The 20,371-nt window shown below is 40.5% G+C and overlaps 1 protein-coding gene and 1 long non-coding RNA gene across 6 annotated transcripts in view; one reads left to right on the top strand and one right to left on the bottom strand.

The window, feature by feature from the left end:
• The window catches only part of LOC102166536, a 51,187-nt gene continuing 32,230 nt past the window's right edge, over positions 1,415 to 20,371 (top strand). For all 4 annotated transcript variants that reach the window (XR_002344157.1, XR_002344156.1, XR_002344158.1 and 1 more), the window contains exons 1-2: positions 1,415 to 2,320; positions 17,558 to 17,648. This is a non-coding gene — a long non-coding RNA (uncharacterized LOC102166536). The remainder of the gene's footprint in view (positions 2,321 to 17,557; positions 17,649 to 20,371) is intronic.
• Positions 15,553 to 20,371, bottom strand: part of PDZRN4 (PDZ domain containing ring finger 4) — a 366,514-nt gene continuing 361,695 nt past the window's right edge. For both annotated transcript variants that reach the window (XM_003481711.4, XM_003481712.4), the window contains one exon: positions 15,553 to 20,006. In XM_003481711.4, the coding sequence (XP_003481759.2) occupies positions 18,480 to 20,006 (1,527 nt within the window). In that variant the 3' untranslated portion in view covers positions 15,553 to 18,479. The remainder of the gene's footprint in view (positions 20,007 to 20,371) is intronic.

Below are 20,371 nucleotides of genomic sequence, written 5' to 3'. Positions count from 1 at the left end.
GCCCTCTCTGCTTCATGTATCTTGATTTCAGCATGTTTTAGATTTGGAAAGTTTTCAGCCATAATTTTTTCAAATATATTTTCAATCCCCTTTTCTTCTTCTTTTCTTTCTGGAATTCCTATTATATGTAGATTGGCCTGCTTTATATTATCCCATAGGTCTCTTATATTGCTTTCATGTTTTTTCATTTGGTTTTCTCTCTGCTCTCCTGATTGGGTGATTTCCATTATTTTATCTTCCACATCACTAATTCGTTCTTCTGCATTATTCATTCTGCTCTTTATTGCCTTTAGCTCAGTTTGTATCTCTGCAAATGAATTTTCTAGCTTTTCTTGGCTCCTCCTTATATTATCTAGTTACTTTCTAAAGGAATCTGCATTACTGTTTATATCCTCTCTAAATTCCTTCAGTGTTTTCAATACCTCCCTTTTGAACTCATTGTCTGTCAGACTGCAGAGGTCTGTTTCATTGTTGTCTGCTTTAGGTGAATTCTCCTGTTCCTTCAACTGGGAATGTTTCTCTGCTTCTTCATCTTCCTTATGTTTTTCTTTTTCTATGAGTTTGGGGAAGCCAAACTGTAGTCTTATAAGGCTACTTCCATGCAGGAATACCTCTTCGTATTTTTGGTGGGGTTACTATTTATTTTTGGTGTGGGAATTTGAATATTTGCTGTCTCTTTCTTCAGTGTGAGCAGGCTATTGTTCCCAGGATGCTCAGTGTGTTTTCAAGGAGAAGGAGGCAATGGGTAGGGCCAGCAGTCAGTGCCTGGTCATTGGGCTCTCAATAGCAGCAAGGATCTGCTGGAAGGTGGCACAGGCTACTCGTAGTTGCAGGGTCCTGGGAAGTGGTAATAAGCTCTAGGCAGATCTTCAAGGTGACCAGAGCATTTGGCAGTAGGAACAGCAGGGTGCGTGAGTTCCCAGGGGACTGAGATCAAAAACAGCTTGTGTTTGATTGCAATGCCCTCCTCTGAGGTGATTGGAACCACAGGTGGTGCCTGTTTAGGGACCCCTTTTGGGAGCAGGCCATGACCATCTCTAGAGTCAGTGATAACTGCTGTGGTTTGCCCCCGCCACCTGTAGACCATGCATGAAGCAACCTGTCTCACTTAGCCCACATATGAGTTGTTGTAAAGGGTGCTCCTAGTTGCAGGATCCTGGAAAGTGACAGAGATCAGGCATGTGGGTACTGCCCAGAACGTATGGCAGTGGCAGTGGCAGCAGCAGGGCGGGTGTGTTTCCAGGGGTGCAAGAGCACCAACAGGTGGTGTTTGGTCACAATGCCCTCCTCAGGGGTGCCCTTTAGGTGAATGGGGCTGCAAGTGATTTTTGTTCAGATAGCTCCAATGGCAGTGGGCCATGCCCACCTCTGGAATCAGGGATAACTGTGATGGTTTGCCCCTGCCACCTGCAGACCACACAAGAAGCACCCTGTCCCACTTAGCCCATGCAGGAGGTGCTACAGCAGTTGCTCCTAGTTGTAGGGTCTTGGGACAGGACATTCACCAAGTGTCTAGGGGTCACCCAGAGCATTTGGCAGTGGCAGCTACAGGATGATGTGTTCCCAGGGCAGTGAGAGTAACAGCGTATGGTGCTTGGTTGCAATGCCCTCTTTTTTTCTTTTTTTCCAACCCCTGAGGTGACTGGGGTCGCTGGAGGAGCCCACTCACGGGCCCCCCGGTGGTGGCAAGCTACGCCTCCCTCTGGCCTCTGAGATGACTGCCACAGTTTGTTCCTGCCACCTGTGGATCATGCAAGCGGCACCTTGTCTCACTTAGCCCTCTTATGCCCTTAGCCCACACAATAGGTGCCTGGCCACCCGCAGCCTGCACAAGATTGGTGTAATCTCCCTTAAACGAGCTTCTCCCAGCCCATAGCCTTGCAGAGCCGCCCCGCCCTCTAAGCCCTCGGGGCATGCGCGCTCAGGTGCAGGGAGTTTCCTAGGGCAGCGGCCCCTCCTCCACTCCCCTCCCCAACAATGGCGCCCTGCCTCTCCTGCACGTCCAGACCTTCTCCTGGGTTCCCTCTGCTGAGGTGTTCCCCTCCTTAGCCCGTGGCCCTCTGCTCCTTAGCCCCCCATGCCATCCCCAGTTTTCTCCCATCCCCAGTTTTCTCCCCTGAAAAGACCTTCGGAGACTGCGTCTCAGCGCCCAGCCGCCCTTGGAACATCTCAGGCTGTGGTTTCCGGTAGGTGGTTCCGCTGATCCGTGAAGCTCTCACTCTGCTTTGCGGCTCTCAGTCCAGCTGCTCCGCTTTTCTCCGCGACTTCGAGGTCCCTCGGACTCAGCCGATCTTTCGTGGGTTAGCTGGCTTCCCAGGAGGTGGGTTCCTTTTCTCCTTCACCGCTCCCTCTTGGGAATGCTAGTCCCGGCCTGATGCCTTTTCTCTCTCTTTTGCGCTACCCAGTTATTTCGAGAGTTTCTTGCTGTTTTTGGAGGTTTATGTTCTTCTTCCAGCATTCAGGTGATGTTCTGTGCAAGTAGTTTTACATGTAGATGTGTTTTTTTGATGTGTTTGTGGGAGAAGCTGTGCGCGACCTCTGACTCCTCCACCATCTTGCTCCACCTGGAGAAAATGAAATATTTTAAACTATCGGTAATTGAATAATTTTGATCAACTATGATAAAGGAAAAATTGATTTATCTTTTTATTCTTGCCATAGAAATAGTCACAAAATAACTGTCATACAAGGAGGAATTTGAATGGTAGGCAGCCAAAAATATAGAAGGAGCAAATATTAAACATGTTTGATAGGTAATTATATGCAAATATTAATTAACAATCTTGTGATATTTGTAAGGTTTTCAAAAATTGTAGTTGTTTGCATCTTCTTTTTACATTCTAAATACATATTTTTGTGTCTAATTTGAATTCATAATTTTGAAACTTAGAACTTTTGGATGTTTAAGCCATAAGCCCCGCAAAACCTGGATATTCTCCTAAAAGGAGGAAAATGCCATGGCTTTCCTTCCTCTTGTCGTCTGTTCTTTTGTCATTGCCTACATTGACTGAGACCCTCTGACATAAGAGCTTTGGGACACGTAGCCCATGGGAATCTGTAGAGTAGGGGAAGGGAAATAGGCCCAAAATGTTCCAGAAAGAAAGTGGGGGAAAATGGTCTTTTCATACTCTGCTGGTAGCAGTTGAAACTAAAGTTGTGCTACCTCTGTGAAGGGGTAATATTCATGACCCCAGCCATGGTAATTCCACTGCTAGAAACTTGACTGAGATATACTCACTCATGTATAAAAAGATATATTTAAGTTATTAATTGAGGCATTGATTATATACATAAATATTAGAGACAAATATACATAAATGGATGATAGAGTAATACAATTACAGTATATCAATACAATGGAATACTATTAAAGAGAACAATTAGGAGTTCCCACTGTGGGGCAGTGGGTTAGGAATATGACTGCAGTGGCTCTGGTCCCTGTGGAGGTGCAGGTTTTGTCTCTGGTCCGGTGCTCTGGGTTAAAGGATCTGGTGTTGCCTCAGCTGTGGTGTAGGTCATAGCTGTGGCTTGGATTCAGTGCCTGGCCTAGGAATTTCCTTATGCCATGGATATGGCCGTTAAAAAAATAACAATAAAAATATAAAAAGGAGGAGGAGACTCTTTATGGACTAACATTGAATGAGGCTAAGTGAAAAGGAGTTGTTCATTTATGCCATCACTGATGTCAGTAACGTTCATAATCCTTCAACTGAAATTCTAAAATTCGTAAGTTTCTGAAAACAAAACTTTTTTTTCATAAATAATTGGGTTGCAAAACTTGGACCGAACTTGCCATGGGATATTTGTAAATAGTCATATATTTCAGTAAAGACGTATTTATGTATTTGGTTATGGGGCACTTTACCAGATGCTAATGGGAATGTTTCTAAAACACATTCTCTAGACTTGAAGGTGGCTCTGAGGATCTGGGAGGACATGTCTCAGTGAGGCAGAGATGTGACATTTGCAAACCAGGTCCTCATATAAGCAGGACAGGGCACAGGAGGAGGAAGGGCAATGGCAGTATGATATACCCTCACCTCCTTGATGCCCAACAGGTTCCTATTCACTGTTCCTCTCTTGGTAATCAGACCTTTGTGCCCATGAAGGGCCTCGGTAAAGAGAGAACAATGGATGGTACTATAGGTGCCCCCAGCATGTATACTTCCAGGTCCTATCTTCTATTCTCAATTCCACACCAGCTTTTGAAATTGCCTATTAGGCATTTCTCCCTGTATTGTCCTATCAGCACCCTAAACTCAACATGCCCATGATTAAATTGTTTACGTTTTCTTCCAGAACATCTTGCTCATGCTAGACACGTCCAACTGAGTGGTATCATCATTTGCTTGGTCCAGAAACCTGGACAACATCTTCAACCTCCTTCTCCTCCCTCTGCTTATCTCTCATTCTGTTTTCTAATAAGTCTCCAAGTCTCAGCTATTCTACTTCCCTAGTGGGATTGCCAGATAAAATATAGAGTGCTTAATTAAGTGCAAGTTTCAGATAAATGACAAATTTTTAATATAATTATGTCCCTAAAATATTCTTTCATTGAAAAATTATTCACTGTTTTTCTGAAATTCAAATTTGACTGGGTGTCCTGTATTTTATTTTCTATATTGGCAACCCTAGTCCCTAACATCTGTCAAATCCTCTGTCTGTACTGGATCCTTTGTTCAAGCTCTTTTCTCTTCCTTATCTTTGGAACAGCCTCCTGTTTGTTCTTCCTCCAAATGTTTCTCCACCCAATACAAGGTCTAAATTGCTAACACACTGATCCTTCTAAAACATTCATTTTATCACTTTAACTCTCCCACTTTTTTTGCATATGAAACCTTGCATGATTTGACTCCTGCCTAACTCCCCCACCCTTCTCACCCTTCTCATACTTTAATTCCGCATATTATATGGAGAAACAAACCAGTATGTCTGAAGATGACCACAGAGGCTAATACTCAAATAGCGCAGCAATAAGCTTTCTCATACTTGGAGGGTTGTAACCTTGATTGCAAAGCCAATAGTTATCCAAATGCTGGATGATCTTTTTCCCTTTTCATCTTCTCTACAAATATGCAAGTGTCAGAAGCCCAGGTCTCTCTCCTTTTTTTTTTTTTTTTTTAATTTATTTTTTTTTATTACTCAAATGAATTTTTCACATCTGAAGTTGTATAATGATCATCACAATCCACTTTCACAGGATTTCCATCCCACAACCCAAGCATATCCCCCACCCCACAAACTGTCTCCTCTGGAGACCATAAGTTTTTCAATGTCTATGAGTCAGCATCTGTTCTGCAAAGAAGTTCAGTCTGTCCTTTTTTAAGATTCCACATGTCAGTGAAAGCATTTGATGTTGGTGTCTCTTTGTATGGCTGACTTCACTTAGCATGATAATTTCTAGGTCCATCCATGTTGCTAAAAATGCTGGTATTTCGTTCCTTTTAATGGCTGAGTAATATTCCATTGTGTATATGTGCCACATCTTCTGGATCCACTCCTCTGTCGATGGACATTTAGGTTGTTTCCATGTCTTGGCTATTGAAAATAGTGCTGCAGTGAACGTTGGAGTACATGTGTCTTTGCAAGTCATGGTTTTATCTGGCTAGATGCCCAGGAGTGGGATTGCTGGATCAAATGTTAGTTCTAGGTTTAGTTTTCTGAGGAATCTCCATACTGTTTTCCACAGTGGTTGCACCAATTTACAATCCCACCAACAGTATAATAGGGTTCCTTTGTCTCCACACCCTCTCCAGCACTTAATTGTTTGCAGACTTTTTGATGATGGCCATTCTGACTGGTGTAAGGTGGTACCTCATAGTGATTTTGATTTGCATTTCTCTAATAATGAGTGATGTTGAACATCTTTTCATGTCTGTTTTGGCCCTCTGTATGTCTTCTTTGGAGAATTGTCTGTTTAGATCTTCTGCCCATTTTTTGATGGGGTTGTTTGTTTTTTTGGTATGGAGCTGCAGAAGGTGTTTATAAATTTTGGAGATTAATCCCTTTTCAGTTGATTAATTTGCAAAGATTTTCTCCCATTCTGTGGGTTGTCTTTTCGTTTTGTTTAGGGTTTCCTTTGCTGTGCAGAAACTTTGAAGTTTGATTAGGTCCCATTTGTTTATTTGTGTTTTTAGTGTCAATACTCTAAGAGGTGGATCTGAGAAGATGTTGCTATCATTTATGTCAGAGAGTGTTTGGCCTATGTTTTCTTCTAAGAGTTTTATAGTGTCTGGTCTTCTACCTAGGACTTTAATCCATCTTGAGTTTATTTTTGTGTATGGTGTTAGGGAGTGTTCTAATTTCATTCTTTTCCATGTGTCTGTCCAGTTTTCCCAGCACCACTTATTGAACAAGATGTCCTTTCTCCATTGTATATTCTTGCCTCCTTTGTCATAGATTAGTTGGCTGTAGGTGCGTGGGTTGGCTATAGGTGCGTGGGTTGAATTCTGGGATTTTTTTTTTTTTGTCTTTTTGCTATTTCTTGGGCCACTCCCGCAGCATATGGAGTTTCCCAGGCTAGGGGTCTAATCGGAGCTGTAGCTGCCAGCCTATGCCAGAGCCACAGCAACTCGGGATCCGAGCCGCGTCTGCAACCTACACCACAGCTCAGGGCAATGCCGGATCGTTAACCCACTGAGCAAGGGCAGGGATCGAACCCGCAACCTCATGGTTCCTAGTCAGATTCGTTAACCACTGCGCCACGACGGGAACTCCTTTTTTTTTTTTTTTTGAATTCTGGGCTTTCTATCCTGTTCCACTGATCTATATTTCTGTCTTTGTGCCAGTACCATACAGTTTTGATGATTGTTGCTTTGTAGTATAGTCTGAAGTCTAGGAGCCTGATTCCTCTAGTTCCATTTTTCTTTTTCGGGATGTCTTTGGCTATTCTGGGTTTTTGGTGCTTCCAAAGAAACTTTAAAATATTTTGTTCGAGTTCTGTGAAAAATGTCCTTGGTAATTTGATAGGGATTGCATTGAATCTGTAGATTGCCTTATGTGGTATAGTCATTTTGATAATATTAATTTTTCCAATCCAAGAGCATGGTCTATCTTTCCACCTGTTTGTGTCATCTTTGATTTTTTTCATCAGTGTCTTCTAGTTTTCAGAGTACAGGTCTTTTGCCTCTTTAGGTAGGTTTACTCCTAGGTATTTTATTCTTTTGGATGCGATGGCAAATGGGATTGCTTCCCTAATTTCTCTTTCTGCTCTTTCATTGTTAGTGTATAGAAATGCCATCAATTTCTGTGTATTAATTTTGTATCCTGCGACTTTGCCAAATTCGTGGGTGAGCTCTAACAGTTTTCTGGTAGAGTCTTTAGGATTATCTAGGTATAGTATTATGTCATCTGCAAATAGGGATAGTTTTACTTCTTCCTTTCCAATTTGGATTCCTTTTATCTCTTTTACTTCTCTGATTGCTGTGGGTAGGACTTCCAGAACTATGTTGAAGAGTAGTGGTGAGAGCAGCCATCCTTGCCTTGTTCCTGATCTCAGTGGGAATTCCTTCAGCTTTTCACCATTGAGAACGATGTTCCCTGTGGGTTTGTCATATATGGCCTTTATCATGCTGAAGTAGGTTCCCACTATGCCCACTTTCTGAAGGGTTTTTATCAGAAATGGGTGTTGGATTTTGTCAAAGGCTTTTTCCACGTCTATTGAGAGGATCATATGGTTTTTATTCTTCAGTTTGTTAATGTGGTGTATTACACTGATGGATTTGTGGATATTGAAGAACCCTTGCATCCCTCCAATAAGTCCCACTTGATCATGATGTACAATCCTTTTAATGTAGTGTTGGATGCGGTTTGCTAGTATTTTGTTGAGGATTTTTGCATTGATGTTCATCAGTGAAATAGGCATGTAGTTTTCTTTTTTCGTGGTATCTTTGTCTGGTTTTGGTATGAGGGTGATTGTGGGCTCATAGAATGAGTTTGGGAGTATCCCTTCCTCTGAAATTTTTTGAAATAGTTTCAGAAGGATAGATGTTAGCTCTTCTCTAAATGTTTGATAGAATTCACCTGTGAAGCCATCTGGTCCTGGACTTTTGTTTGTTGGAAGTTTTTTAATCACAGTTTCAATTTCAGCTCTTGTGATTGGTCCATTCATCTTTTCTATTTCATCTTGGTTTAGTCTTGGAAGATTGTACTTTTCTAAGAATTTGTCCATTTCTTCTAGGTTTTCCATTTTTTTGGCGTATAGTTGCATATAGTAGTCTCAACGATCCTTTGTGTTTCTGTGATGTCCACTGTTACTTCTCCTTTTTCATTTCTAATTTTATTGATTTGAGTCCTCTTTTTTTCTTGATAAGTCTGGCTAAGGGTTTATCAACTTTGTTGATCTTTTCAAAGAACCAGCTTTTCATTTCATTGATCTTTTCTATGGTTTTCTTCATTTCTATTTCATTGATTTCTGCTTTGATCTTTATGATTTCTTTCCTTCTACTAACTTTAGGTCTTGTCTGTTCTTCTCTCTCAAGCTGCTTTAGATGTAAAGTTAGCTTGTTTATTTGAGCTTTTTCTTGTTTCCTGAGGTGGGCTTGTATTGCTATAAACGTTCCTCTTAGAATGCCTTTTGCGGCATCCCATAGGTTTTGGAGTGTCGTATCTTTGTTGTCATTTGCTTCTAGGTATTTTTTAATTTCCTCTTTGATTTCTTTGGTGATCCATTGGTTGTTTAGTAGCATGTTGTTTAGTCTCCACGTGTTTGTGTTTTTTGCAGTTTTTTTCTTGTTGTTGATTTCCAGTCCTATAGCATTGTGGTTTGAAAAGATGCTTGATATGATTTTAATTTTCTTAAAGTTACCGAGATTGGATTTGTAGCCCAGGATGTGATCAATCTTAGAGAATGTTCCATGTGCACTTGAGAAGAATGTGTATTCTGTTTCTTTTGGATGGGATGCCCTATAAATATCTATTGAGTCCATCTGGTTTAATGCTTCATTCAGGGCCGGTGTTTCCTTATTGATTTTCTGTCTGGATGATCTGTCCATTGCTGTAAGTGGGGTATTAAAGTCCCCTGCTATTACTGTGTTATTGTCGATTTGACCTTTTAAGGTTGTGAGCAGTTGCCTTATATATTGTGGTGAACCTATGTTGGGTGCATAGATATTTGAAATTGTTATATCTTATTCTTTGATTTATCCTTTGATCATTATGTAATGACCTTCTTTGTCCCTTAAAATATTCTTCATTTTAAAGTCTATTTTGTCTGTTATGAGTATTGCTACTCCAGCTTTCTTTTGATCCCCATTTGCATGAAATAATTTCTTCATCCTCTCACTTTCAATTTGTATATGTCCCTAGAAGTGAAGTGGGTCTCTTGAAGACAACATATGTATGGGTCTTGTTTTTGTATCCATTCGGCCAGTCTATGTCTTTTGGTTGGGGCATTTAGTCCATTAACATTTAAGGTAATTATTGATATGTACATTCTAATTGCAGTTTTATTAATTGCTTTGGATTTGTTTTTGTTGCTCTTTTTTCTTCCCTTATTTTCTTGTTCTCTCCTCTTCTGGTTTGATGACTATCTTTAGTGTTGTATTTGAGTTGATTTTTCTTTGTTTATGTATCAATTGTAGATTTTTGGTTTGCAGTTATTCTGAAGTTTTGATATAAGTGTCTCTATGTACATGAGATTGTTTTAAGTTATTGGTCTCTTAATTGCAAGTTCATCTCCAGTGTCCTGCATTTGTACCCACCTCTTCTCATGATTTCTGATTTTGGTGGTATAATTGTGCATGGATGATTTCGTATCTTTACTGTATATATACCTTTATTGGTGAGCCTTGTCATCTGTGGTATTTTTGTTTCTGATTGTGGCCTTTTCTTTTCTGCCTAGAGAAGCTCCTTTAGTATTTGTTGTAAGGCTGGTTTAGTGTTGCTGAATTCTCTCAGCTTTTGCTTATCTGTGAAGGTTTTGATTTCTCCTTCAAATCTGAACGAGAGCCTTGCTGGGTAGAGTAATCTTGGCTGGAGGTTTTTTCCTTTCATCACCGTTAAGTATATCATGCCACTCCCTTCTGGCCTGCAGAGTTTCTTCTGAAAAATCTGCTGATAACCTTATTGGGGTTCCCTTGTATGTTACTTGTTTCTTTTCCCTAGCTGCTTTCAGGGTTTTCTCTGTCTTTAATTTTGGTCAGTTTGATTAATATGTGTCTTGGGGCATTCCTCCTTGGGTTTATTTTATATGGTACTTGTTGTGCTTCCTGGATTTGAGTGAGTGGTTCCTTTCCCATGTGAGGGAAGTTTTTGGCTATTATCTTTTGGAATATTTTTTCTGTTCCCTTCTCTCTCTCTTCTCCTTCTGGTACCCCTATAATACGGATATTGGAGCGTTTAACAGTGTCCCAGAGTTCTCTGAGACTCTCTTCATTTCTTTTCAATCTTTTTTCTCTTTTCTGTCCCGCATTCGTAATTTCTACTAATCTGTCCTCCACCTCGCTTATTTGTTCTTATGCCTCCTGTATTCTGCTGTTGGCTGCTTCTAGTGAATTTTTTATTTCAGTTACTGTATTTTGCATCTCTTCTTGTTTAAGTTTTACATCTTGTATCTCTTTGCTCATTGTTTTCTGTAAGTTATCCATCTTTGCCTCCAGTTTATTTCCAATGTCTTGCATCATCAACAGTCTAAAGTCTTTTTCGTGGAGGCTGAGAATCTCCTGATCACTTAGCTGATTTTCTGGGGTTTTTCCTTTCTCCCTCATCTGAGTTATAGTTCTCTGTCTTTTCATTTTTATAGGTTTTTGGCGTGGTGACCTTTTTACAGATAATAGAGTTGTAACCTCTCTTACTTCTGGTGTTTGCCTCCCTTGTGGCTGAAGTTGGTACAGTGGCTTGCTGTAGGCTTCCTGATGGGAGGGGCTGATGCCTGCTCCCTGGTAGGTGGAGCTGATTCTAATCCCTCTGTTGGGTGGGGCTTAGTCTCTGGATGGGATTAGAGGCAGCTGTGTGTCTGGGGGGGTCTTTAGGCAGCCTGTTTACTGAGGGGCGGGGCTGTGATCCCACCTGGATTGCTGTTTGTCCTGGGGCTTCTCAGCAGTGATGGGTGGGGCCAGATTTTCCCAAAATGGCCCCCTCCAGAGAACCGCAGCTGATGAAGATTCCCGAGAGCTTTGCTTCCAATGTCCTTCCTCCACAACAAGCCACATTCACTCCTGCTTTCCCAGGAGGTCCTCCAAGAACTGCAGGCACATCCAACCCAGATTCCCACCGAGACCCTGCTTTGCCCTGGGACCCAGTGCAGGTGAAAGTCTGTGTGTGCCTTCCAAGAATGGGGTCTCCGCTTCCGCAGTCCCATGGAGCTCTTGCACACAAGCCCCACTGGCCTTCAATGCCAGATGCTCCAGGGGCTCTTTCTCCCAGTGCCAGATCCCCACACGTGAGAGTTTGATGTGGGGCTCAGAACTCTCACTCCTGTAGGTGAGTCTCAGTGAACCAGTTAGTTTCCAGTCTGTGGGGCTTCCCACCCAGGAGGTGTGGGGTTGTTTATATCATGAAATCACCCCTCCTACCTCTTGATGTGGCCTCCTCTTTGTCTTCTGGATATGATATCCTTTTTTAAGGTTTCTGGTCCATTTGGTTGAAAGGTCTCTCTCCTAAAGCACAGCTCTGTGATGTTCTAGAGTGTATGATACATATGTATAGTCTTTCAGAGGGTGCTAATTACTGTGAAAAATGGCTTCTACAAAGAAAGTAGGTGATGCAGCAGCTGGTAATTAATGGAAGCAGGAGATAGGCATTATTTTACACCAGTGGATGGCGTTCTTATTTTCCCTTTTGAGAATATTCTTATATTCTTCACTGGTAGATGAATTTACCTAATATAGCTCTATAACAAATTGTCATATATCTGCTACAAAAGGAAATTTGGAATAAATTGCTTCATTAGCTATTGACAATTTTTAGAATGTTAAAAATAAAATGGGTGTTGGAGAGCGCTTATTTCAGTATTCTAATTTTACAGATAAGAAAATGGAGGCTCAAAGAAGGGACATAACTTGCTTGAGATCACAAAATTGATGAGAACTCTCCTATGAGTGAATTGTTCCTTAAGGCTGTGAGACCAGGGAGAACTTCCCAAAGATGATGTTAGCCCATAACTTTACTCCTCTTAACCTTCCTGGTTTCCTCACTCTATCACTCTACACTGACTGCTTTATACAGTTAGATTTCTTTTCATATGCTCACATTTCATCTTTCTAAGACAAGAAGTTTATTAATGACCCATATAAAGCCTTTAACAAAGTGAACATAGTAGGTTCTCAAATACATTTCCTTCTCGACTACTTTGTACCATTTATATTTTTTGTGTCCTCTGCTTAATTGATTTACTGATTAGAATTCTGTTTCAAAAATGAAATCATGGAGTTCCCTGGTGGCTCAGTGGGTTTATGATCTGGCATTGTCACTGGTGTGGCTCAGGTCATTGCTGAAGTCAGGATAAATTAAATGGACACAAATAGGCATCTATGCTGTACTCATTGACCCTACTGTAATGAGAACATCAGAGTAGGGCTAGTTTCTGGTAATATTTGAGTAGATTTTTCTTCCCAGAGTTCTTCACAAGTTTTCCAGGAGGTGTTGGGAAATTTCATGCCATCTATTCTTATCACCATCAAAGAGGTAAAGTTGACAAGGTGTTTTGATTTATTAAATTGCTTATTCAAGCACACCTGAGGATTGAATATCCAACATTGACAATGTTTCATATTAAAATACCAAATATTAAGTATTTGTGATAGTTCTATAAATGGATATCTAAGAGTTTCTTCATAACAGTGTCACTTTTCTGATCATGGATATAGCAGGAAGCACAATGGAAAGGGGTGATAACAAATTTGAGGCAGATTGTAGTTATATACTGGTGAGCTCTAGAGAAACAATCATAGGCTCATTGATCAAAAACAAAATATACCACCATGCAATTCAAAAATTAGGCTGACTAGTAAAATAGAACAAAATGAAGAAAGCATGTTTGATGACAGAGAAAATGGTTATGGGCTCCTCTTTGAAGCAGAACTGATGAAACAGTGAACAAGTAGCTATGAACTCTCAGGTCTATTCTTTTTTTTGCTTGTACATTTCTAAAAATTATAGTTGATGTACAATGTGTGCCAATTTCTACCAAACAGCAAAGTGACCCAGTCTCTCAGGTCCATTCTTAATTAACATGGAGTCTGCAAGTAGCAGGAGAGGAAGCTTTAGGGGCAGACTACCATGGGTTTGAATTTAAGATCTATGGCTTAGTGGTTGTGAAATTTGTGGCAAGTGAGTAAAATTATATTAGCGACAGCTTGCTCATCTGTAAATAAAAATAATAACAAATATCTATTTAGTGCCCACGCTGTGCCTACACTCAACTAATTTCTTTATAGGTGTTCACCCAATTAACTCCAAGCCTGTGAAAAAGCTAATAATTATCTTCCCTGTACCAAGGAGCAGCAGCAAGCTTAAGCAACTTTCCTAAGAGTACAACTTTCCTGAGTAAATGGCAGAGGGGGGATGCAATATGTAAGCAGTGGTTAATAATAAGGTAAAAACATGGTAGGATTCTGAATAACAAGCAGGACACTGGTTTATAGCTGACTGGTGAGCCCAGGAGCAATGCTTGTGGCAATACAATACTATTGACTGGGATATGTAAAGACTGCATGGCACCCCAAATCCTGAACAGCTGTTGTTTGGTTAAACAGAAGAAATGCCAAGAAGGACATAGGTGGCAATGGTTACCAGTGAGCAACACTCTACACTCATGAGAGACACATTGTGGAAAAAAAATAGACACTATTTGATGGAAGGCCAAGTGAGTGATAAGACCACCCAAGAGTGTTTAGAAGTAAGAATGGCTATTAGCAAGTTAGGGAAAATCTCCTGGAGAGATGGGAAGACACACAAAGAGAAAGGAGAAGGGCTATTTGACATGCAAACACAACCCAGTGGTGTTGGAAATGAGAATGGCATGTTTGAAAAACTGTAGGGTGTCCTGTCTGACTAAAGCAGAAGCAGAGTGGGACATTAGAAGTAGCGCAAAAACACCCCAAAAATACTGTACACACGCTTTAGGGGACCACTCAGTTCTATAGACCTTCTCCCAAATCTGCTATAGTATAAACTGGTCCTGCTGAAAAGGGTAGCATAACTGAGCAGAAATAGCATAAAACAAAAGAACAAAAAGTCTCAAAATACTTAATAGATGATTGTTTTGGTCATTTATTTTTGTCAGTGGTTTGCTGTAGTCAATACTCACTGAAATTCTGAATCTATTTCATGCACATTTGCAGGAGCAAGTGGTGTATTTTATCTAGATTTTAAGTCTTTTTATTATACCTCCAAAGACATAAGTTTTGGAAAATAATAATGAAAAACTAGAAAAAGAGCACACACTTCAGATAAGTGGAAAATAATTTGCTGGGAAATTTTTTTTTTACTTTAATTTTTTAAAGAAATTATTTCATCAGTGAACCTTTTGCAGTATTCAACTTTATTTGCTGAAAATAGAAATTTAATAATTATTATTTTGTTATAAGTTATGCCACTTATGTTCATGATTATTCATAGAAATATAAAAATAATGGAAATTAATTAGGGTATAAATTAATAGAAAATAAAATTTAATTTTAATCAAAATTGGAAGGCTATTAATTCGAAGGTGCATTAAATTATCTCTTCAAGGCACAGATTCTCTTTCTTCCTTTCTTTCTTTTTGCTGCACCTGTAGCATGCAGAAGTTTTGGAGGCAGGGATTGAGCCTGAACCACAGCAGTGACCATGCCAGATCCTTAATCTGCTGAGCCACCAGGGAACTCCAAGGCACTAGGTAGCTTGATTTCTGGGTTGGGAATTCTTTCTGGAGAGAAGTGTGAGATCAGATGGAAAAAAAAGTTGAGGTTAAATTATAAAGTCCTTGATTAATGTCTTGGGCTCTCAGATATTATCCCATATTCAGGAAAAAATTACTGAATGTATCTGAGAGCAGTAAGGAAGGTAATATTAGGAGGCCCAATGTTGCTGCCCCATGTAGGAGAGACCGGAAAAGGTGTCCAGGGAGACCAGGTCCAGGTCTGTTAAGGTAATTAGGCCCGAGACCGAGACTGTCTGGCCCAAGAGATGATTGGGGAAGGGTATAAGAAGAATTCACACTGCTTTGTGACTTAGATAAAGCGAAATTTGAGAAGACGCAGCGGATGAACACCAAAGAGCAGGCTAAGAGTGGCACCAGCACAAAACAAAGAACTTGAAGAGGGGAGCACCAGCTCACTGGAAGCATAAAGGTGTGGTTAGATGGAAGATTGAGACACACCAAGACACAGATTAAATCAGTATGTAGCCATGGAAAGGTTATGTTAAAGGAGCCCACATTATGTACTCATAAAGGGACCATCTGCACAAAACAAGATGGTGAAAATCATTTTTCTTCACCCAGTGAAGAAAATTCCCATAGAACAGACGTTGATTTTGACACCATTAGGTCATTCACATGTGCATCCTAACACCAATTTCTGCCCATAAAAAATATGGAATTGTAAAGGTAAGCCCAAGTATGATATTTTTCCCCGCCACACTCACATATTTCTTCTGAAAATATCTCACATATAGCCAATTATTTTTCTTTGCTGAGCAGCAGATTTATTATTCATTTACTAAAAAAACATGTTTGGCACAAAGATATGTATAAAGATAAAACATAACACTTTTCAGATTTTCACTGATTTTTGAAAAAGACATTTCTCAACTCGTAGATTTGTATAAACACAGACATGAAAAACACCAACATCACATTTCTAAAAAATTGGCAAGCACATTTGGCCTTAATAAAAATATGATTAAACTGGTAACTTTGGAAACACTGCATTCTGTGAGATGTGTACATGTTTCTTCTGGAAAAAATCTACATGTCAGTTTCAAATCACATTTATCTATGGGAGTAATTTGAATTCAATGAATATTTAAACCCGGTTGTATCAAGAAGATAAACAGTAACCACAGGCATTAGGTCAGGAAAGAACTGAGCTCTTTAGACAGGCATTCTTATTTAAAACCATTAAATCAAAAGTTAACTGTGGGTGCACTCTGAGTAGTTTTATCAGTTGGTTTAACAATGGATAAAGTTAGAAGTAATGAAATTTTCTGTTGCCTTAAAGTTGCTTTTACTATCACTATTCTTAAAATTTTTGAGTCCAGCTTTTTATTATATGTAAATAAGCTTCAGATCTTTCCCTTTATGTAAAAGCCCTTTAAAAGGTAAGAACTTAGAATGGTAGACGAGTAAGGAAAATAGTAAAGGATCAATAGGTGTGATAAAAGAATAAATAATTTAACTCAACTTTCATTATTACTTAAATGGCATTCTACTGGAGGTTTACAAAGACAGAGTGACACAAGGGCCAAACTCCATAAACGTAAAATCTGTGCAAGGAGACAATATAGTTGTGCATATGTGATTCAAATAACAGAAGAATACAAATTCCAAGGTAAAACAAACTGCAAGTGCATCCTAGTATATGCCCACAATGCTGAGAAAAAACCAGTGTCTCAAAATAGGCTCCAAAGCGAAAATGTCTATCTGGTTATCTTCTAAGAGGTGTAGAATTTGGCCCAAAACCCCAGACAAGAGAAGAGTATTAGATAACTTCAGGGAAAGCAGGCAGGGCTGCTCAGGAGCCAGGAATAACTGAGAAAAAATCTAAAAAGGAGGGGCAGTAGGCAAGGGGGGCAAGTTAAGGGAGGACCTTGTATATAAGGCAGAGCGTCAGAGTTGGATTCAAGAGGAGGGAGCCACCATAGGTTTTTAAATAGGAAAGTAGCTTCAAAAATGTTTGGATCTTGTGTCTCCGTTATGTTAAAACAATCTCTTAGGTTAAATGAAAATTTTAATCAGAATTACACATGCACTGATCTGGCCTTCACTCTGGAGGCATCATGATTAATAAATGATATAGTTGATGTTTATATGATGAAAAGTTAGATTTAAAAAAAACCACATTTTGATATCCTAACAATTCACTTTTTAATAAGGCATTTACAATTGGCTATACTGCAAAATATGAAAAAGATAATTTCCCAAAATTTATTTTCAAAGGATGAACTAAATAAATGCACAAAGTGCTGTGGGCTGAACAGTGTCTCCCCTCCCCCATAAATTTCTATGTTTGAAGCTCCAACTCCTAATGTGATGGTGGTTGGAAATGGGGCCTTTGGGTGGTAATTAGGTTTAGAGGATGCCATGAGGGTGAGATCCTCATAACAGGATTAGTGTCCTTACAAGATGTGACACCAGAGAGTTTCCAGTCTCTCTCTCCCCATGTGAGGATGCAGCAAGAAAGAGGCCACTTGCAAAACCAGAAGAGAACACATCAGTGGGCTGAATCAGCTGGTACCTTGATTTTGCACTTCCAGCCTGGAGATCTGTGAGAAATTACTGTTTGAGCCACACCATCTATGGCATCTTGTTATGGCAGTTTGAGGTGACCTTGTGAACAATCTTGGACAATTCGACTGGACTGATCCTCTCTCTCCCTGTCACTCCCTAAGCTGTTCTTGGCTTTTTCTTATGTAGATGGTGGTCAAGGAGAGCATGAACTCACGAACCCTGAATGCTAAGTCAGCTTCTGTCAGATGCTCTACATACGTGACCTAACTTAATCCCGGTAAGACTATGTGACTTACTGATCTATGGGAGGTATTTCAAGGAAATTTATTGAAAAAGTAATAGAAAATGTACACATTTTATAATCCACAATTGGGAGTCTTCTAAATAGTAGACATATATAACTAATTTATATCCGGTAACCACAGTGAACAATGTAAATAAAACACTCCTTGATAGCTTTTCTTAGGAATAATCAATAATTTATTTCTCTTTTATTGTCACAATTACCACAAGAATCTAGCTACATGACCAATGTCACTACATATCACAGGAAGATTGTCCACCTACACTTTACTGAGACAAAGACAACGGCTATTTATGTGTTAAATGTACAACAAGATGTGAAAAAGTGGTTTTATGTAAGACAAGATGTGGCATGTGATTTTTCAACAGGTTTGATTGAATACATATTATGCCCAGAAGCAAGCCTAGAAACGTTTTGGCATTGAGTTGCTATTAAAGTAGAAAATAAGTAAACTAGAGAAATAAATCCAGATCTTCACTTACAATAGATACATTAAAATAGGAAATTAATTGGCTCCTCAGTATTTCTGTTCAAGTTTTTTTTTGTTTTGTTTTCTCTCCTTTTGTTTTTATATATAAATGAGTAATATGAATATATCACAAGTTAAAGAAAAAAATCTCAGCCAAAAAGAAGGTACCAGTATATGAAAAACAAATGAAAAATTACCAGGTATTTTTGCTTACAAAAAATTTAAACTATAAAGAGTCACAAAATATATATAAAAACGCCACATTGAACGAGGCAAGCATCCTCTACCCAAACTGGTAGCACCCTCTGAAAATCCGCTGCCTTCCACCCATTCGGTCATACAGTGGTGACTGACAAAAAGGCATTAGGAACCCGTGTGCCATCAGGGGACTTGGCCCCGTGGGTCATCAGTTCTTGGATTGTCATCCAGTTGTCCAAAATTTTCTTGTTTCTCTTCTTCATCATCTTTTTGTGACTCAGTTCAATGATGCTGACCTCTTTCTTGCCCTCGCTGCCGCTCTGGGGACTCTCCTTGAGACACTCCAAGCGGCTCCGCATCATGAACTCTCGGCGGCGCCGCTGCTCTTTGGCCCGCACCAGGTGTTGCTTCCTCTCCTCGCGGCTCCAGTAGCGCCCCATTTTCATCTCGCTCATGGTGTCATCATCCGTCGTCATGCCACTCCGCTCCTCCTTGATCTTTAAGGCACGCTCCTTCAGAATGCGGTCCCGCACGGGTCTCTTGGTGATGTACCGCGTCCCGTCGCTCCGGACTTTGACCTTCCATTCCATCTTGGGCTCGGAGCACTTCTGAGACTCCTTGCACATGCTCACTAGGCTGAGCTGACTCTGCGCGTACTCGACGGCAGACTTCTGCTGAATTAACTGCATGTAGCTTTGATAATGCCGGGCGTGTGCTGGGATGTTTGCGTATCTGTAGGAGGAGCTGTGGTAGGGAGAGAGGTAAGGGACATGTTCACCGCCAGTCGGATCTTGATCGGAGAGCTTGCTGCCTTCTGAAGGCTTCTCCTTGCCCTCAATGCTGCAGCCTTGCTCCGTGGTTTTGGCTTTGGTGGAAGTCGACTCTTTACTGCTCAGTCCGGAAGAGGACTGATGGGCAGCCATTGTGCTTCTCAGGTTTTTCTTATTGGTGAGGTTGATCATTCTTGGAAGGGAACTGTCAGGGGAACGGTCCACAGTGAGTGGCGTGCTCCTGCAGCTTTCGGCAGTGTTGTAGGCGCTGGAACTGTCTTTGTCTGACTTTTCTGGGTGTTCAAGGATGTCATCTAGTTTGCCTCTTTGCGTATCTATGCTGGTGTTATAGTTTCGGAATCCTCCGTCATGCAGGGCCCAGATGTCTCCATACTGGTCTGTCACCTTCTGGAGCCTGTGAGCCTGCATGATATTCTGGCACTCCAGTTCAATGTTTCTGAGTTCTTCATTCAGCAACTGCAGTTCGTGCTCCACGCCCTCCTGTCCCCCATGATTGCAGCCTACTGTGCGGCTTGAGTAATACAGGTCATACTCTTCATGCTTCCGAATCTTGCATTTGAGCTCCAAGAGTTGCCGAAATCTTTCGCACTCCTCATCTTGGTTGCCAGTACAGTCTGAATCAATGTATTCACCAGACACGAAGCTCTCATTGTACTGAAGTTCAACGCTTCCGAGAGTGTCTTGGCTCTGCCCCAGCTCCCTCTTGCTCTTCAGAGATGTGCCCTTGGGAGCCTCAGCTGTGTTCTCCTGCTCCGAGCTCTCGTCGTTCCTCAAGCTTTCGTCTGTGCGCCCCACTCCACTGTCCTTCTCGTGGTTGTTAGATGAGGATGTTGCTGTGTCTGTTGTACCTTCTTCTTCCTCTTGTTTTTTTGGCTAAAAAAAAAAATAATAACATTGGAAGAACAGAGGGAATTAATTATTTTGAAAAAACACCAATTGTTGAAAAACTTGCTTGAAAAAAACAGTGCTTCTTGGGAAAAGTGCAGTTCCTAAAAAGCTGCTCTAATTTTGGTATCCATTACAATTTTAGAAATAAAGGCAATTAGCTCATGGCAGCTTTTTATGCTCTGAAATAAAGAAAACAAAAGCTGCTTGAATATGGCTATGCTACTCCCTTGAGGATATATAAAACAGGACACATTTAAATAAGTGATACTTCTTTTTTTTCTTTTTTGGCTGCCCTGCAGGCATATGGAGTTCCAGTTGCAATCTATGCTGCAGCTTGGCAATGTCAGATC

The sequence above is a fragment of the Sus scrofa genome, chromosome 5 (genome assembly GCF_000003025.6).
Source record: "Sus scrofa isolate TJ Tabasco breed Duroc chromosome 5, Sscrofa11.1, whole genome shotgun sequence".
In the NCBI taxonomy this organism is placed as follows: Eukaryota; Metazoa; Chordata; class Mammalia; order Artiodactyla; family Suidae; genus Sus; species Sus scrofa.
Note: the sequence above shows the minus strand (reverse complement) of the source record. Positions and strands in the feature narration are given on the sequence as shown.